The 19,523-nt window shown below is 42.7% G+C and overlaps 1 protein-coding gene across 2 annotated transcripts in view; it reads left to right on the forward strand.

The window, feature by feature from the left end:
• Positions 1-19,523, forward strand: part of scara5 (scavenger receptor class A, member 5 (putative)) — a 170,673-nt gene that overhangs the window by 78,064 nt on the left and 73,086 nt on the right. For both annotated transcript variants that reach the window (XM_023264371.3, XM_035945483.2), the window contains exons 4-7: positions 6,399-6,598; positions 8,897-9,075; positions 9,161-9,287; positions 9,379-9,547. In XM_023264371.3, the coding sequence (XP_023120139.1) occupies positions 6,399-6,598; positions 8,897-9,075; positions 9,161-9,287; positions 9,379-9,547 (675 nt within the window). The remainder of the gene's footprint in view (positions 1-6,398; positions 6,599-8,896; positions 9,076-9,160; positions 9,288-9,378; positions 9,548-19,523) is intronic.

The raw sequence follows: 19,523 nt of genomic DNA on the forward strand, positions 1-19,523 counted from the left end.
CTGGCTAAAGATAATCGTAACTACAGTAAGATTGTTATTCATGTCGGCGGTAATGACACCCGGTTACGCCAATCGGAGGTCACCAAAGTTAGTGTGGCATCGGTGTGTAACTTTGCCAAAACCATGTCGGACTCCGTAGTTTTCTCTGGACCCCTGCCTGATCTGACAAGCGATGATATGTTTAGCCATATGGCATCGTTTCGCCGCTGGTCGTCTACGTGGTGTACTGCAAACGACGTTGGCTTTATAGACAATTGGAGCTCTTTCTGGGGAAAACCTGGTCTGATTAGGAGAGACGGCATCCATCCCACTTTGGCTGGTGCAGCTCTCATTTCTAGAAATATGGCTGATTTTATTAGAACTCCTAAAGCATGACAACCCAGAGTTCAGACCAGGATGCAGAGTTGTAGTCTTCCACACCTCTCTGCAGTTTCCTCTCAGCTGTCACCCTCCAGTAATTCAGTTAGCTTTATTGAGACTGTGTCTGTCCCCCGACCACCAAAATTCAATAAATTAAACAATTCAAAAATAAATAAAAGACATAGTAACCATAAAAATCTAATTAAAATTAATACCATTATTTCAACTGAGCGAAGAAACAGGATAATTAAATGTGGTCTGTTAAATATTAGATCTCTCTCGTCTAAATCTCTGTTAGTAAATGATTTGATAACTGATAACCAGATTGATTTGTTCTGTTTGACTGAAACCTGGTTGCAGCAGGAAGAATATGTTAGTCTAAATGAATCAACTCCTACTAGTCATACTAACTGTCATGTTCCTCGAATCACGGGCTGAGGAGGAGGAGTGGCAGCAATTTACCTCTCTAGCTTAAAAATGAACCAGAGACCTAAACCTAGTTACAGTTCATTTGAAAATCTTACTCTCAGTCTCTCTCATCCAGATTTAAAAGCTCAGAAACCAGTTTTATTTGTTGTTGTATATCGTCCTCCTGCTCCTTACTCTGAGTTTTTATCTCAATTCTCAGACTTTTTATCTGATTTAGTGCTCAGCTCAGATAAAGTCATTATTGTGGGTGACTTCAACATTCATGTTGACGTGGACAGTGACAGTCTTACGACTGCTTTTAATTCAATATTAGACTCAACTGGGTTTTCTCAACATGTAAATAAACCAACTCATAGTTTTAATCATACCCTTGACCTCGTTCTGACTTATGGCATAGAAATCAAACAGTTAACAGTATTTCCCCGGAACCCTCTTCTTTCTGACCATTTTATGATAACATTTCAATTTACAACAATAGATTGTATAGGAGTTAAGAATAAATATCATTACAGTAGATGTCTGTCTCACAATTCGGTGACTAAATTTAAGGAAATAATACCCTCTCGATTTAGTCCAGCACCACTTACTGATATAATGGAAAGGAAATATTATAATTTTACCCCCACAGAAGTGGATTATATTGTTAATAATGCTGCAGCCTCACTGCGTACAACACTTGATAGTGTTGCACCTGTAAAAAAGAAAGTTCTATCTCAGAGAGGACCTGCTCCTTGGTATAATTCCCAGCTGCGGACTTTAAAGCAGGCGTCCCGAAAGCTGGAAAGGAAGTGGTATTCCACTAATTTAGAGGAAGTTTATGTAGCTTGGAAAAATAGTCTAGTAATTTATAAAAAAGCTCTTCGTAATGCCAGGACAACATATTATTCATCTTTAATAGAGGAAAACAAGAACAACCCCAGGTTTCTTTTCAGCACTGTAGCCAGGCTGACAAAGAGTCAGAGCTCTGTTGAAACTTGTATTCCTTTAGCTTTGAGCAGTAACAACTTCATGAGCTTCTTTACAAACAAAATTATTACGATTAGAGAAAAAATTACTCTGGCCCTTCCTGCAAATGTCACAGATGTATCATCGAGTACAGATACTTTAGAATTGGCTGTAAGACCAGATGGATATTTAGAATTTTTCACTCCCATACATCTCTCTGAACTCATTTCAATAGTTTCTACATCCAAACCATCGACATGTCTTTTAGATCCTATCCCAACTAGACTGTTCAAGGAGGCTTTACCTTTAATTAATTCCTCAATGTTAGATCTGATTAATCTCTCTCTAGTAACAGGTTATGTACCACAGGCTTTTAAGGTTGCTGTAATCAAACCTTTACTTAAAAAGCCCACTCGAGATCCAGATGTTTTAGCCAACTATAGACCAATTTCCAACCTCCCATTTCTCTCCAAAATTCTGGAAAGAACAGTTGCAAATCAATTATGTGAACATTTACAAAGGAATAGCTTGTTTGAAGAGTTTCAGTCAGGCTTCAGAGTGCATCATAGCACAGAAACAGCTCTGGTGAAAGTTACTAATGACCTTCTCATAGCGTCAGATAATGGACTGGTCTCTATACTTATTTTATTGGACCTTAGTGCAGCATTCGATACAATCGACCACAAACTTTTATTACAGCGACTAGAACATTCTATTGGCATTAAAGGGACAGCACTGGACTGGTTTAAATCCTACTTATCAGACAGGTTCCAGTTTGTGCATGTCAACAATGACTCTTCTGAGCATACTAGGGTTAATCATGGAGTTCCTCAGGGTTCTGTCTTAGGACCAATACTGTTCACATTATACATGCTTCCCTTAGGCAACATTATTAGGAAGCACTGTATTAATTTCCATTGTTATGCTGACGACACTCAATTGTATTTATCTATGAAGCCAAATGAAACTAATCAGCTAGCTAGACTGCAAGATTGTCTTAAGGACATAAAGACCTGGATGACCTATAATTTCTTACAACTAAATTCAGACAAGACTGAAGTCATTGTATTTGGCCCCAAACATCTTAGAGAATTGCTTTCAAAGCATATAGTTACTCTGGATGGCATTACATTGGCCTCCAGTACTACTGTGAGGAACCTCGGTGTTATCTTTGACCAGGACATGTCCTTTAACTCACACATAAAACAAATCTGTAGGACTTCCTTTTTCCACCTGAGAAATATTGTGAAAATCAGGAACATCCTGTCTCAGAGTGATGCAGAAAAACTAGTCCATGCATTTGTTACTTCTAGGCTTGACTACTGTAATTCCTTATTATCAGGTTGTCCCAATAGCTCTCTGAAATATCTACAGCTGATCCAAAACACTGCAGCCAGAGTACTGACGGGAGTTAGCAAGAGAGATCATATTTCTCCTATATTGGTTTCTCTTCATTGGCTTCCTGTTAAATCTAGAATAGAATTCAAAATCCTTCTTCTGACATATAAAGCTCTTAACAACCAATCTCCATCATATCTTAAAGACCTGATAGTAGCATATTATCCTAGCAGAACTCTTCGCTCTCAGACTGCAGGCTTACTTGTTGTTCCTCGAATCTCTAAAAGTAGAATGGGAGGCAGAGCCTTCAGTTATCAGGCACCTCTCCTGTGGAACCAGCTCCCAGTTTGGGTTCGGGAGGCGGACACCCTCTCTATTTTTAAGACCAGGCTTAAAACCTTCCTTTTCGACAAAGCTTATAGTTAGGGCTGACTGGGGGACCCTGACGGGGTATGCTGGTGTTTTCATTTGCACAACTGACTTCCCCTCTTGACGTCCCTTTAGATTGCCCCTAGTTATGCTGCTATAGGCCTAGGCTGCTGGGGAACCTCTCTTGATGCACTGAGCCCTTCTCTAACTACCTATGTATTTACTATATATACCATTATTGCATTACATTCACTCTGTTTCTTTCTGTGTCCTTTCTCCGAGTGTCCCTGGTCCCAGAGCTGGATGCTGGATGCTTCAGATGTGTGGCTGTGTTTTATGGTCCTTGTGTCCCACCCCCCCACCTCTCTATCTCTACCCCTCTATCTGTATCCCTCTATCTCTACCTCTACCCCTCTATCTCTACCTTTCTACCTCTTCTGTCCCTCTCAACCCGCCCGGCCAGCAGGCAGATGGGTCCCCCCACATTAGAGCCGGGTTCTGCTCGAGGTTTTTTTCCCTGTTAAAAGGGTGTTTTCCTTGCCACTGTCGCCTTTTGGCTTGCTCTGGGGGTCAGGCATATGGGTTCTGTAAAGCGTCTCGAGACAATTTGACTGTAATTGGCGCTATATAAATAAAATTGAATTGAATTGAATTGAAAAAAATTGAATCGGATTTTACTTTATTATTTGTACCAAAGTAGGAAAAATAAATAATGAAACAGAGGAAAAAATGAGTAGGAATGAATGTGGTTGACTGATATTGTATGAAAAACACACTTAATGTACACTACCATTCAGAAGTTTGCGGTCATTTAGAAATGTCCTTATTTCTGAAAGAAAAGCAGTTTTTTTCCGTGAAGATAACATTAAATGAATCTGAAATACAGTGTAGACATTGTTAATGTGGCAACTGACTGTTCTAGCTGGAAACCGCTGATTTTCAATTGAATATCTACATAGGGGTACAGAGATTAATCACAGTTTTTCTCTGTGATTAATCACGATTAAAGCACTGTTATGCATGATTAAATAATGAGTTTAAAAGCAGTGTATTCTGCACTTTCATTTTTTAAAAGTACTGCTATATAAAGAAAAATACAGTAACATTTGGTTTGCAAACACTTTAAACAAATAAAGTGCTTTTTAACAGCAGTATTCCCTTCACACAGCAGCAATTAAAACACTTCTTGTAAATCTCAACTTAAACATTAATGTAATCAAATCAAGCCAGAGCTATTTGCCACTGCAGTGGCATTAATGTTTTATCTGGTTTGTTATATGTAATAGAAAAACAAGTTACCCTCAGAGTCCAGAGCCACGATCATAACATTATAACAGGAACCTTCCCAGCAACAGCAAATTAACATTTATACGTCTGTATTCTTATTTTTTTTTTCTGGTACCAGCAGAAACTTTTTTCTTTCATCAGGGAGCAGCATAAACAGTCTATGTTCAATAGCAGCTGTCCCTGTTAGAGTGAGGTGAAAAAGTCCACAGCTGGGACTGACTGCAGAAGACTTTTTAGTCTGTGAAGTCCATGTCTGTACTTCTTTTTTGGCCTTTTTAGGCTTTATTATATAGGACAGTGGAGAGTGACAGGAATCATGGGAAGAAGCTCAAATGGCCATGGGTTGGACTCGAACTCTGCACCCGGGGACTCTCGTCCTGGTTTATGTCGTCACACAAAAAACCTTCCAGGGATGCAGGTTGAGGCTCATACGTGCCACCATTCGTTGGTCCTCCGACCGACATCTTCAACAATACTAATCAGAATGCAGTCTGTAGCTAATTACTTCTCTGCGGCTGTTAGCTTGTCTTGTTTTAGTTTATCTCTATTTCTCCCATACGCTGAATGCAGTCAGTCTGCCGAAGCCTCCCACCACTGTTAGTTTGGGTGAGACGTGATGACGTCCCTCTGTGATGAATGAGAGAGACTTTATCTGGTTCTCTGGTCATTTATTGAGCCTTCTATTTGAGCTACTGTGGGCCGTAGCTAACACCTAATTAACTACAAAAAACCCATAACTTAGCTCCAGAATTAGCTGCCATTCCCAGCTCTCTCTTGCTCGACACACACACCAGCCCGGCACGGAGTAACACACACGCTACTGCTGACTCTAAGCCAATCAGAGGTGAGCTAACTAAACATGGCACGTTCACTGACATTAGATAAATCTGGAACTGAACAATAAACATTGGAACCTCAACATCAACAACAAGATCAGTCCATTACGATATTTTTTTTAAAACTGCGTTAACGCACGATAAAATGATTGTTGGCGTTAACGAATTGATCCGTTAACGCAACAATAAAGCGTTAACGTGCCCAGCCCTAATTTTTATTGATCTGTTTTTAGTAGAGGTTTATTTTAAATGCCTTTAAATAGCCTTTAATGTAAACAGTGTCTATTTTATAAAATTACAAAAGCTCTGCACTGTGTGATACAGAAGTTTTGGTTGATGAGTAACTTTTTTTTGCAGAAACAAATTGTATACACCAGTGTCCATGTGTTGCAGACAGAGGTTGTGATGTACAGTACCTTTGAGTAAAATGTACGTTTATTGCTGGAAATCCATACGTCATATCTTAAAAAAAAAAAACATTTTCTACAGCAAGCATTGGATGAAGCCAATTTGTCACAATGTAGACAGAATTTCCACAAAGTGATGTTGCAAGCACAGAGAGCTGCACAGAAAGCCAAGTTTGGAAACTCGTAAAAATATTTAGGTCTTGATTTAACAAAACAATATATTGAGCAAGAATAGACAACCAAAATCAGTGCAGGCGTCTGAATCAACATCTGCTCCACATTACAGTGCTGGCTCGCTCCATGCTGACACTAGTGATTGATAGCAAATGAAACTCGATTTGGGGACTTTTGCTGTAGCTGAGGGATCATTGAATCAACAGAACAAATCCCTCATTCCCTCTGTCTCCTTCTCTCTCTCTCTCCCCAGTCTCTCACTCCCAGGTGTCTTCTCAGCGGCAGGAGGTGCTAATGGAGAACGTGACCCGGATGTCGGAGCGCTCTCGGCTGCTCCAGCAAACACTGGGCGAGGCGTCCACTCAGGCCGACCTGCTGGAGAACATCTGGAAATTGGAGAACCTCTTCCAGAACCACAGCGACTGGCTGCAGAGGCTGGAGATCCTCATCAAGGTACGACAAGGATTAGAAAAGATGAATGTTCGTTCGGTTTTTGCATTGCGGTGTTTTTTTCTCCATTTAGTGTGGGTGTGGTGTCGCGGCTGAGTGGGTGGAAGGTTTCTGTGGGACTGAAGTGGATGGTGGAATGATTTGTGAAATGTGAAGTAAAATGATCTCTAGTTGTGTTTGCAGCATGATGTAATACAGTCCTTCACTATGTGTTCATGTGATATATTCTAGTTGACAGACATCTCCCTGTGCAACATTAGAATAATTGAGAACACTTTGCAGAAAGATAATGGTAACATGGCTAAAATGTGTACTTACTCTAGGTCAAATCATTACCATTGTTTTGATGTGAACTTTCCAAAAAATCCATTGAAGATTTCAAGAATCATATCAGTCTTTTTTAAAACAACAGGCAACAAAACTGACTAAAGTGTGGAACTTTCAGTAGGTCCTCTACTAGAGTCCTGTGAGTTTGAAGTTTCTGAGCTGTTTCCAGGACTATCCAAAGTTGTTTAAATCAATCCAACTGGACTTTAAGAAAGTTCCTTGAAGACGTTTCACCTCTCATCCAAGAGGCTTCTTCAGTTCTGGTGGTGGTTGATGTTGCCTCAGCTTATAACCTCTGTGAGGTGTGGTCAGTGCTATTCACATTCCGACGACCATTGCCAAGGCCCATCTGGCTCCTCAACGATGGTCGTTGGAAGCCAGGGAGTGACAAAGGGGGTCGTTGAAATGCAAGTTTCACCGAGCCCTCGAATGGTGGTCATTAGCATGAGCCACTTCACATGAGTAATTCTGCTGAGTAGTTCTTTTGGGGAGTTTTGAAAGGACCTGATTGTAAATTGGCGAAAGATGATGTCGCAGACCCCCCCCCCCCCCCCCCCCCCGTTCAGAGATGGCTTCTCCACTTTGACATGGATGGCTTCTTTCACACCTCTCTCAAACCATCTGTTCTCCCTGTCCAAAATCTGAACATTGGTGTCTTGAAACGAGTGTTCTTCTTCCTTGAGGTGAAAGAAGACTGCCGAATCCTGTCCTGAGGAATTGGCTCTTCTGTGTTGAGCCATTCGCTTGTAAAGTGGCTGTTTGGTTTCCCCTATCCCCCTATGCCACAGCCACTTAACAAGCGAATGGCTCAACACAGAAGAGCCAGTTCCTCAGGACAGGATTCTTTCATGTTTCTTCTTCCTGATGTTCCCATCAGTTGAGTTTGCCACATCTGTCATTATTGCCCTCTTCTGCTCCTTGTTGACCACCACTCAGTTAATGTGGATGTTAGTTAGCTGCTCATCCAGATTATTTTCTGCATGCGTCTACATTTATCCATTTCCTTCGTCTGCTGTTATAGAAGCATTCCATGAGTTCAATATTTTCAATCCTTCTCCATCTGTGTCTTGTTCCAGTAGCATTTTACTTATCAGAATGCCCTGGTCCTGCAACATGTGACACAGGCTTTGTTAGTCCGGGTAACATCCGAGCCTATATGGCTGTAGTTCTATCCCTCTACCCCTCTACCTCTACCTCTCTACCTCTTCTGTCCTTCTCAACCCGCCCGGCCAGCAGGCAGATGGGTCCCCCCACATAAAGAGCCGGGTTCTGCTCGAGGTTTTTTTCCCTGTTAAAAGGGTGTTTTCCTTGCCACTGTCGCCTTTTGGCTTTCTCTGGGGGTCAGGCATATGGGTTCTGTAAAGCGTCTCAAGACAGTTTGACAGTAATTGGCACTATATAAATGATGTCACTTTTTAAAGCAGTGCCGCCTGAGTGATCTGAGGTCACGGGCATTCAATGTTGCCACTTACATGCAGAGAGTTCTCCAGATTCTCTGGATCTTTTGACATTATTGACTGTAGAGGATGAAATCCCTGAATTCCTTGCAGTTGTTCACTGAGAAACAATAAATGTCTCTCAAACTGGATGTCATTAAATCAGATTTCATGTCTTGCTGGTAAACCACCCCCTCAACACCAGTACAGTCCACTCAATTTTAACACACTGATTTTAATTCCTACACGTGAATTTCCCTGTCAGTATAAAATTAAATAAGGCAAATAGTTCTGGTCATACTTGCACTTGCATGTCTTTCATTTAGTATTAATACTGATGAAGATTAAGGATCAATATGGTCCATATTGGGTTCTTACTGAACAGATGTTCCCTAGATACTTTGAAGTTTCAAACAAAACATCTGCAAATATTTATACAACAATCAGTGCCTCTTCATTTATATTTTAAGCTGCCAAGTAAATACTAATGATGAAATAATAGGACCAATCAGATGCTGCAGAATACTCTTCCCTGCAGGGCCTGGAGGTGGAGCTGAGGAGCATGCAGGCTCACTCCCTTCAATCGGAGGGTTACCTGGTGCAGCTGGACGACAGGTTGTCCATACTGAGCAGCTCTGCTGGCAGGAACTTGACGGGTTTGAGTGCAGAGGTGGCCCGAACCTCCACATGGCTCCGTGATCATGACCTGCTGCTCAGGTACACATTTATGTTAACGTCTGTGGAGTTTAATATGTTTAATAAGAATAAGAATCAAGTTCTGCTTGTTTCTGGTTTACTTCAGGGAAACCTCGGGGCAGGTGAGCGGGCTCAGAGAGAAACTAGATGAGGTCAACTGGACAATGGGAGCTGTCAATCACACCTTCAGCAATGACATCAGCATCCACCACTTAAAGATACAAGACTTGCAGGTTAGTGGTTCATTACAGCCACACAAAAATGTTCTGCACAAACAATCGGCTGATGAAAAACAGTCCTCTCACCTGTACTCTTTCTGCTCAGATCCAGATCAGCAACATAACAGAAGACACCAGCAGTTTATGGGTGACCCACGTCCACACCGAGGCCCAGCTGAGGAACGAGATGGAGATCCTGAACACAATCACAGAAGACCTACGTCTGAAGGACTGGGAGCACTCCATGGCCCTGAAGAACATCACAGTATTAGAAGGTCAGTACAGATTAAATCTTCAACTTGAGGTTCTGCAAGCTGATTATTTTTCCGATACTGCATATGAGGCATTAGATCCAAACTGCAGGAGTTCTAAAATGACCCTATAGAGTCACTAGTTGAAATGTGAAATACGAAATAAAATGTCAAATTCTTAGGAAAAATTCCTCTTCAGCTTAATTGCCCACACTTCATAGGCATGCACTGTACAAAGACGTGGCACGTTGCCAGGGAAAAAGTCATCTCAAAGACCGACTTGGATCCTTTTCTTCAAGAGAAGCAAAGATTCTTTAGAAATGCTAGTTCACAAATGGCCAAAACATAACTTACCAGGTATAAATGGTTCAAAATCCTCTGAAATTGGCTTAACCTGAAGTCCGGCACAAGTCTTGAGCGTTGAGGAGGTGACCCAGTCTTTGATTCAGTCTTTCACAATCCTTTAACACTCTCTAACATTGCTTACTATACAATCATATTATGTCAAATATCAAATTACAGTCATGCATATGTCAAAAAATTACACAGATCATCAAGTGATTAGATATTAACACTGAAGAGCTTTAAATTCATAAGGCAATACTCTTAGTAATAAAGCTCACTGATCTCTGTAATTACCAAATTGCCCAAAAAATGTTTGCAAAGTTAGATTGGTGCCACAGAAAACATGACCATACAGTAACATACACAAAAGGAAGAGACACATACCTGGCTTTGTATGGCTGACACAAGTATTTATAAGGTTTCATCATCTTAGCAAACACCACAGTTTTTCTGTGGCAGTGTCAGAGTTTTTAGTCTCTTATTGTAATCTTGGACAGACTCCATGGGACTGAGACCACGGCTTTGTAGGGGCAATGCCATTTATTGTACAGCCTCTTGTTCTTCTTGTGGCTCAAGACGGTTCTTTAGACATTGTTTGGTTGTCCTGCTCCACAGTGAATTCGGGATGGTCAGGCGCCTCTCAATGGGGCTGTGCGATGGATAAGGATCTAAACATCTAGACCCTGAAGCTTTGCACAGTCCTCTACATATATTTGCAAAGTAAAACATCCACGCCCTATATTATCAAGAGTTGCATTCCACAGATCCGGCTGAGAAAGACATGAGAATGCAACGTAAGAGCATGAGAACTTTAGCTCTTAGTATAATGAACCCCTTTGGGTGGACCTCAGATCTTTTACAACAGCTCATCTGAGCCAGTAGAATTTTGCAGTGTGATTGAGTGCAAGTGACCCTATAGCATGCAAACGTGATTTTGCACCGTGGGATTACTACCTTGGGGCATTAAGCAACTGAATGTTCTTCCTCCAGTCAGTTCAGACCTGATTAGTCCCGACATGGTACGACTCTTGCTGTCAGCATACCAAATGACTTCTCTGGATTGTTAAAATCAGAATAGGTATGCCATGATGTAATGCTGGCAGGGGACGCAGCCCAAGCTGATTGATGGCAGCTCAAACAAAATGGGACCCCTGATCTCGTGCCTGCTTCTCATGTAGGTGGGATGCTGTTTCTCCTGAGCCTGGAAACAATTGTGGGTTAAATTTAGATGCTACATCTAGAATGAAAACCCAACTCAGCTTTGTCATTAGTTTCAGCTCTGCAGCCCATTTGTTAGTTGTTAGCCTCCAGTCACCTTAGGCAAGAAAAGTTTTACATCTCTATCCATGTTTACTCTCTACTCCTCTTTTTTCATCTCTTCTCGTGCCTCTCTTTTGCCCCATCCTCATTTCTCCTGCCTTCTTATTCAGTTTATTTGTCTTCAATTCCTCTCTGAATCACTGCGATCTTCATGCCACACATGTTACTTGTTGCATTAATGAGGGAAACGTGAGAAGCCATTTAAAATATCGCTTCAAGTCTTTTCTGATGAGAGAGGCAAAAATCTTGCTTAGTAGTATTTACAGTAACGTGTGCCGTGTAAGGGAAAAAACATCACAAGTTTAATTACGACATCCATATGTATGAAGTCATGATAAACTGGCATTTCTTTAGGGACTAGACATCAGGGTTTTTCAGATGTTGGTGTCAGCATTTTAGGGTTTGATACTATCAGTGAGTAAAGTTTTTTTAAACATTTTAATGTATTCAGTTATTCTTTAAAGACACCTGGTGTTTTTGTCTTCTAGTTAATTTTTTATGAGTGAATGCCCATTTTGTTTTCGCTGTTCCTTGTGAACATACACAGGGTACAGTCCAAATCACATACCTTGTCATTTTCTTTTAAGTACATACTACAGTTGCCCCTAAAAAACTACAGACTGCTGTGTGCAGTATGGATACAATACTGTATTTAAAGCTTTGAATATCAAGCTTGTTGATACTACAATGAAACACCAGGTTGTATGTGATGTATCTTTTACTGTACAGAAACTGTGGGTGAGAATAGCCTGAAAAGCATGCTGGCTTGCACTGCAAAATGGGACTGAATGCAGTAGAACATTTTGATATTTTTGGCATACAGCACGTGACATGCTTTTCAGACATACACTGCCTGTCCAAAAAAAAGTCACCACATGGTTTTAACTAACCTTCCATTGAATAATTACTGCAGTGATGAATATGTTTCAGCAGGCAACTGTTACGGGAGGGAGCTGGAGAACCCAGGCACAGACACACAGAAACTGGCAGACTGGTGATTATAGGAAAGGGTTTTATTTTAAGATAACTAAACCAATACAGAAATGAAGAACTGGACTGGGGAGACAGAACTAAACCAAACTACTCAAAACTCTACTCTATGAATACAAAAACAGAAGTCTTCAAAACTAAACTGAATTAACAAAACTAAGCTAAGGAGGGGTACTCACAAGATGGGGGAAACTGAAAACTGAGGGGAAAACATCCATCCATCCATTATCTATACACCGCTTATTCCTCACTAGGGTCGCGGGGGGTGCTGGAGCCTATCCCAGCTGACTCGGGCGAAGGCAGGGGACACCCTAGACAGGTCGCCAGTCTGTCGCAGGGCTACATATATAGACAAACAATCACTCTCACATTCACACCTACGGGCAATTTAGAGTAATCAATTAACCTCAGCATATTTTTGGACTGTGGGAGGAAGCCGGAGTACCCGGAGAGAACCCACGCATGCACAGGGAGAACATGCAAACTCCATGCAGAAAGATCCCGGGAAAGCCGGGACGCGAACCAGGGATCTTCTCGCTGCAAGGCGAAAGTGCTAACCACTACGCCACTGTGCAGCCCCGAGGGGAAAACAGGCTGGAGAAAATCCATGAACAGACAGGAGCAAAACAGAGTCCAAGTGGGGGAAATCCAGGAGGGGGGGAGCAGCAGAGTCCATGGGGCTGAAGCAGTCAGGAGGTAGCAGGCTTGGTGGGGAGAAACTGAATCCAGGAGGCAACAGAAACTATGGTCTTGACGGGGAATGAGTGAATGAGCAGAGTTTAAATTGTGAACAGGTGATACAGACCTGATCAAAATCTTGAGACCAGTTGAAAAATAGCTAGAATTTACCTTTTGCACATTTGGATCTTAATGAGGTTTTAAGTAGAGCTACAATATGCAAAAGCAAGAAGGCGGAGTGAGACAAAAAGCACTTTGAAAAAGTAATTTATTGAAAACAAGTAAACTGAAATAGGCTGTTTATCAGCTGATCAAAAGTTGAAGACCACAGGCTATAAAAGCCCAAATCTGCTCAAAATTCTCGTTTTCTGTCAGGCATTCACACAGTCATGCCCTCTTGATGGCTAAAGCTAAGAAGCTTTCGCTTCTTGAACGTGGTCGGATCGTCGAGCTGCATAAGCAAGGCCTCTCGCAGCGTGCCATTGCTGCTGAGGTTGGACGCAGTAAGACAGTCATTCTAAATTTTTTGAAAGATCCTGAGCATTATGGAACAAAAAAGTCAAGTGGTAGACCCAAAAAAATTACACCTGCACTGAGCCGGAGGATCCGATTGGCTGTCCGTCAAGACACAGGGCGGTCCTCGACCCAAATTAAGGCCCTTACTGGTGCCGAATGCAGCGCAATAACCATCAGACGGCATCTGCAGGAAAAGGGTTTCAAAAACAAAAAACAATTTCAAAGACCTCGTCTCCTACACCGCCACAAAACTGCCCATTTAGAATTTGTCAGGGAGCATCAAACATGGGACACTGAAAGGTGGAAAAAAGTTTTATTCTCTGATGAGAAAAAATTTAACCTTGACGGTCCAGATGGCTTCCAACGTTACTGGCATGACAAGGAGATCCCACCTGAGATGTTTTCTACCCGGCACAGTGGAGGGGGGTCCATCATGATCTGGGTGCTTTTTCATTCAGTGGAACACTGGAGCGGGCTGCACAGTGGCGTAGTGGTTAGCACTTTCGCCTTGCAGCAAGAAGGTCCCTGGTTCGCGTCCCGGCTTTCCCGGGATCTTTCTGCATGGAGTTTGCATGTTCTCCCTGTGCATGCGTGGGTTTTCTCCGGGTACTCCGGCTTCCTCCCACAGTCCAAAAATATGCTGAGGTTAATTGATTATTCTAAATTGCCCGTAGGTGTGAATGTGTGGGTGCTTGTTTGTCTTTGTATGTAGCCCTGCGACAGACTGGTGACCTGTCTAGGGTGTCCCCTGCCTTCACCTGAGTCAGCTGGGATAGGCTCCAGCCCCCCCCCCGCGACCCTAGTGAGGATTAAGCGGTGTATAGATAATGGATGGATGGATGGATGGAACACTGGAGCTTCAGGTGGTGCAGGTCGTCAAACGGCGGCTGGTTACGTGCAGATGTTGCAGCAGGCATCCCTCATGACTGAGGGCCCTCGTCTGTGTGGTAACAGCTGGGTTTTTCAATAGGACAGCGCAACAATGCTCGCTTGACCAAGGACTTCTTCAGGGAGAATAACATCACTCTTTTGGACCATCCCGCATGTTCCCCTGATTTAAATCCCAAAGAGAACATTTGGGGATGGATGGCAAGGGAAGTTTATAAAAATGGCCATCAGTTCCAGACAGTTGATGCCCTTCGTGAAGCCATCTTCACCACTTGGAGAAATGTTCCCACCAGCCTCCTGGAAACACTTGCATCAAGCATGCCCAAACGAATTTTTGAAGTGATTAACAAGAACGGTGGAGCTACTCATTACTGAGTCCTACTGAGAACATTTTTTGTTCTGGTTTGGAGAGTTTTTTGTAATTTTTTGAGCGATGGTCTTAAACTTTTGATCAGCTGATAAACAGCCTATTTCAGTTTACTTGTTGTTTTCAATAAATTACTTTTTCAAAGTGCTTTTTGTCTCACTCCCCCTTCTTGCTTTTGCATATTGTAGCTCTACTTAAAACCTCATTAAGATCCAAAAGTGCAAAAGGTAAATTCTAGCTATTTTTCAACTGGTCTTAAGATTTTTGATCAGGTCTGTATTGTGGGCAGGTGAGCTGATTACTGCAATGTGAGTCTCCTGCAGTAATCAGCTGAGTGCAGACAGGTGAAGCAGGGAGAGCAAGATACAGGGACGAGAGAGACAAGAGGGAGAGAGATGACAGACAGAGGGAGCCAAAGGGAGACAGATCAAAACAGACAGATACAGAGACAACAGGAGGAAGAAGGAGAGACCAGGAGGGAGAATGAAGGAGAGAAACAGGGACTGGAGCAGAGACCATAACAGGCAACAACTTATTTAATCCTAGCTGATGCAGTGAGGAGCTTCTCATTTCTTAAACATCCATGCTGGAAGACATATCTTGTCTTGGGTGGAATTAATGGCCTGCTTCAAGCAAAGAAAACAACTAAGGAGATTGCTGAAACAACTAAAATCAGGTTAAGAACTGTCCAACACATTATTAAAACCTGAAGGACAGCGGTGAACCATCATCTTCGAAGAACAAATGTGGTCGGCCATGTGGTCTGATGAGTCCAGATTTTGCCCTGTTCCAAAGTGATGGGCGCATCACAGTAAGAAGAGAGGTGGATGAGAAGTGATGAACTCATCATGCCTAGTGCCTACCATACAAGTCTGTGGGGGTTGCTACAGTTGGTCAGGTCCAGGTTCAGAAACGTTGTGTTCCCAAAGAATGAGGTCAGCTGACTACCTAAAGCCGCGATTCCACAAGCACCTACTCGGCGCGGTGCGGCTCGCCACTATTGTATTTGACTCGGCTCGTCTCGGTTTAGTTGTTTTTCCATATAGCCTCAGCGTGGGTGGAGTCGTCATAGCACGGCCAGCCGAAAGTCCCTTAACGTCATTTGTGTGCGACACAAAGGCAACATAATGGAGGCGATGGTACACCTGCTGCTCGGTCTGTGGCTTTCTGTCAGATTCAGAGTAATAGAAGAGTCAGAGAAAGCTGAGAGCGGTGAGTCGAAACACTCAGGAGAGTTTGGGAGGCGATGCAGCAGTATCAAGTCGAAGACAAGAGGATATGAACTAGACAACATATGAGGGTAAGCTAATGCTAGTTCGTTAGCTATCGTGTATCAGTCCTGTGAACCCTGTAATGGCTGCAGTTTATTGCTATTAGGTATTAAAATATGTATGCTGTGCATGTGTTTCAGATGGCTCTTATGAGACTTCATGGGATTTACCTGAAGCAGCAGCACATGAGCCTGCAGTGGCACAAAGTGTAGAGGAGGAGGACAGAGATGTACAGGATGCACTGATGCAGTACGTGTCACGCAAAAGTTATTCTTCTTGTTATACTTCTGTTTTTCTGTGCCCGGACCACTATTGTTTTCTTTAATGCAATTCTGACAATAAACTTTTGTACCTTTTGCAGATGTGTCAATGCTATTGTTTTATTTGTGAAGATTAGCAAGATTACATGACAAATTAAACACCAAAACATTAAAACAGCTGTTTTAAGAATATTCCAGTTTGATAAATCAGTATTGCTTTGGTGTAATTCAGTCAACGGAATTATGAACCATAAAGGAGTTAGTGTTAAAACATGTTAAATCCCATTAAACATAAATGCATTATTAGGGAATACAGAATTGTTTGGTTCAGACTGTTGACTCTTTCTACCAGTGTCTTAACAGACAAAATGAAAAGTTATGATGCAATCACATAAGTCACAAAATAGTTTATTAGTCAGCAGCAAAATCAAAACTATTTACAATGTTCAAAGTACAAACTGGTGGGCCTCTCCTACAGTGGAGGGCTAAAAGTAAAACTATATAAAACTAAATCTCAAGTCTCTGGGAGGTGGACTTGCTGGCTGCCCACTGCCTGCCGCAGCTGCCCCAGCATACCCAGCACTGCCTGCCCCAGCTGCCCCAGCATACCCAGCACTGCCTGCACCAGCTGCCCCAGCACACCCAGGACTGACTGGTTGAAGGCAGTATTCTGGGCCATCTCCTCTGCTGCAAGGCCGCTTCATTCTCTCTTGCCTCGCTGAGGAGCAGCTGCATGTTCTCATCATGCTGGGCACGGTTCCGCTCCTCCTCAGCCTGCATCTCCACAAGTACGCTTGTGTAACGGACGTGTACATGTATGATCAGGACATCAAAGAAGACAGCCCAGTTGTATTTCCTTCAGCTTTTATTCTGCAGAAGAAATGAATACACATAAATTCTTCTGCTGAATGTTCTTCTTCTGCACTCTGCTCCCGCAGCAGGTAAACAACTACTGTGTCACGTTTTTAGAAAATACATTTTCAACGATGAAGATAAACCAAACACAAAGCGAAGAACAATGCCACCTGGTGGCCACATTAACACCGTGTCAGGGTAGGATGACTGAACAGAAATAAAACTCATAACTTACAAATGAACACATACCTGCAGAAGAAATGAATACACATAAATTCTTCTGCTGAATGTTCTTCTTCTGCACTCTGCTCCTAAACATATAAACAAGGACAATGAACACCCGAGCTGCATGAATATACACAGGGCGCGCGCCTTTACTGACAACTCGCGCCAAAAAGCATAACCAAAAAAACATCCATAAAACCTCTAATAACAGTTAAAACAACACAACACAGCTCGACATCAAAATAATGCACGATGACAAATAATATACACCAAAGACTACAACATAAAACGCTAAATCTATAAAGAAAACAACATGACATCACAGCAGCAAATTATCCCACGACTTACCCGCAGCAGGTAAACAACTACTGTGTGGGATATACGGGAGAAGCTACGGAAGCCCGAGAGGAGCTACAGAAGCTCAGGAGGCACAAACAGAGCAGAGTGCAGAAAAGCAATTCACATTTACAAAATCAATAAAATAATGGCAAATAAAAATAACTCATTGAGATAAAATTCAAAAATACTCAACATAACAACTAACATGAATTGAAAATAATAATTAATAAAAATGAATTTTTAACCCTGTCACACCCACCCCCACTGAATTTTATCGAACATGAGCACCAACTACACAGTATACATCATAAGAAACAGCACAAAGTCACAAATTACCAGGGGTCAATATCAGAAAAACCAACAACAAATGTATCCCATAAGGATGAAGTGGTATGAGAGCAGCGCTTATCCCTCAACCCAGCAACTGTCAACAGGATGCCTTGTACACCCCACAAGACCCCAACACATAGCGTAGTGCAGGCCCATGACAAAGTACAAAATGAAACAGTTGAACATTACACCATTACAAAAACCGTTAGACCCAAAAGGGTCATAGGCTATCTGATTAAGGTCTTAGTCAGCATAAGCCTGGAATACAGATTTGCAAACTGCTTTAACGTTGAACTTGTCCTGAACAACATCCTGCCTGGACATGGTTTGTATGAGCCTGTTCACAGGATTGACTAGGCGGCCAAATCTAGACCTGACTTGTGTCGCTGCATGAGAACGATCAGAGTGCATGTTTGAGTTCCGGTCAATAGTGTGCAGAAAGTCTGAGGCATTATCTGTGTGTGTTATAGTATCGAAAGTAGGGTCTGGCTGTCTCACACCCGCCGGGACATCTACAGCTGTCACAGAGGCAGAGTCACCAGTCACAGACTGATCCGATGTGTGGCTCTCAAGTGAGACTGAGCAGTTCTGGGGGTCAGAGTTCATGCTCGGTAAGTCAGTGACATCTCCTTCTGATAGACTCGGTGCAGACAGCTGAGTGACCCATGCTATGGTTCTCCTCTCAGAGTCCACAGTCTCCGGGTCAATCAAAGGACTCCGCTCTTCTTCTGCAGTTACAGGTGAGTTCCTGTCACTTCCATCATCAAGGTCTTCACTATCTCCACAAAGAGTCTCATCCCCTCTCATAGACAAGACCCCTCCATCCTCTCTGATGTCATCGGGTTCTGGGGCTGAGGATTCCATATCAGACATGGAAGAGGCAGGGTCAGACATTTCACATGTGGCCTCCACAGGGAGGAAATTGGCCAGCATGAGCAGGTTCCTGTGGACCTCCTTCTCTTGTCCAGTGACTGGGTCGCAGATCCTGTACGTGTGTGTCTCAGGGTTAATATCTACCACAGTGTAGATAGAAGATTCCCATCGGTCAGTGAGCTTCTTCTTACCTCTTTCCTTCCTGTTGGCCAAGAGCACTCTGTCACCAACATTAATGTTGGGTCCCTTTACTTTCCTGTTGTACAACTCAGCATGTCTCTTCTGCTCTCTTGAAGCATGGTCCTGTGCGATCACCATCGCTTCCTTCAGGTCATTGGTAAGACATGCCACATACTTGTCATAATTCATCACGTCAGAGTCATGAAGAACAGTATGAAAGAGAACGTCAACAGGCAGGCGGGGGACCCGACCAAACATGAGGTAAAAGGGAGGATAACCTGTTGTCTCATGGACTGCACAGTTATACATAAAAGTCTGCAAGCGTCGTGGCCAGTCAGCTTTCTCTTCAGGGGACAACGCACGGATCATGCCACCTAAGGTCCGATTGAATCGTTCCACACTCCCATTTCCCATTGGATGGTATGGGGTTGTGTGTGATTTTCTGATACCTGACACCCGGAGGAGCTCACTTATCAGCTGACTCTCGAAGTTAGCACCTTGGTCGCTATGAATCCTTTCCGGAAAGCCAAACACGCAGAAATACCGGTCCCAGAGAACCCTTG

This window comes from Amphiprion ocellaris, chromosome 12 (assembly GCF_022539595.1).
Source record: "Amphiprion ocellaris isolate individual 3 ecotype Okinawa chromosome 12, ASM2253959v1, whole genome shotgun sequence".
In the NCBI taxonomy this organism is placed as follows: domain Eukaryota; kingdom Metazoa; phylum Chordata; class Actinopteri; family Pomacentridae; genus Amphiprion; species Amphiprion ocellaris.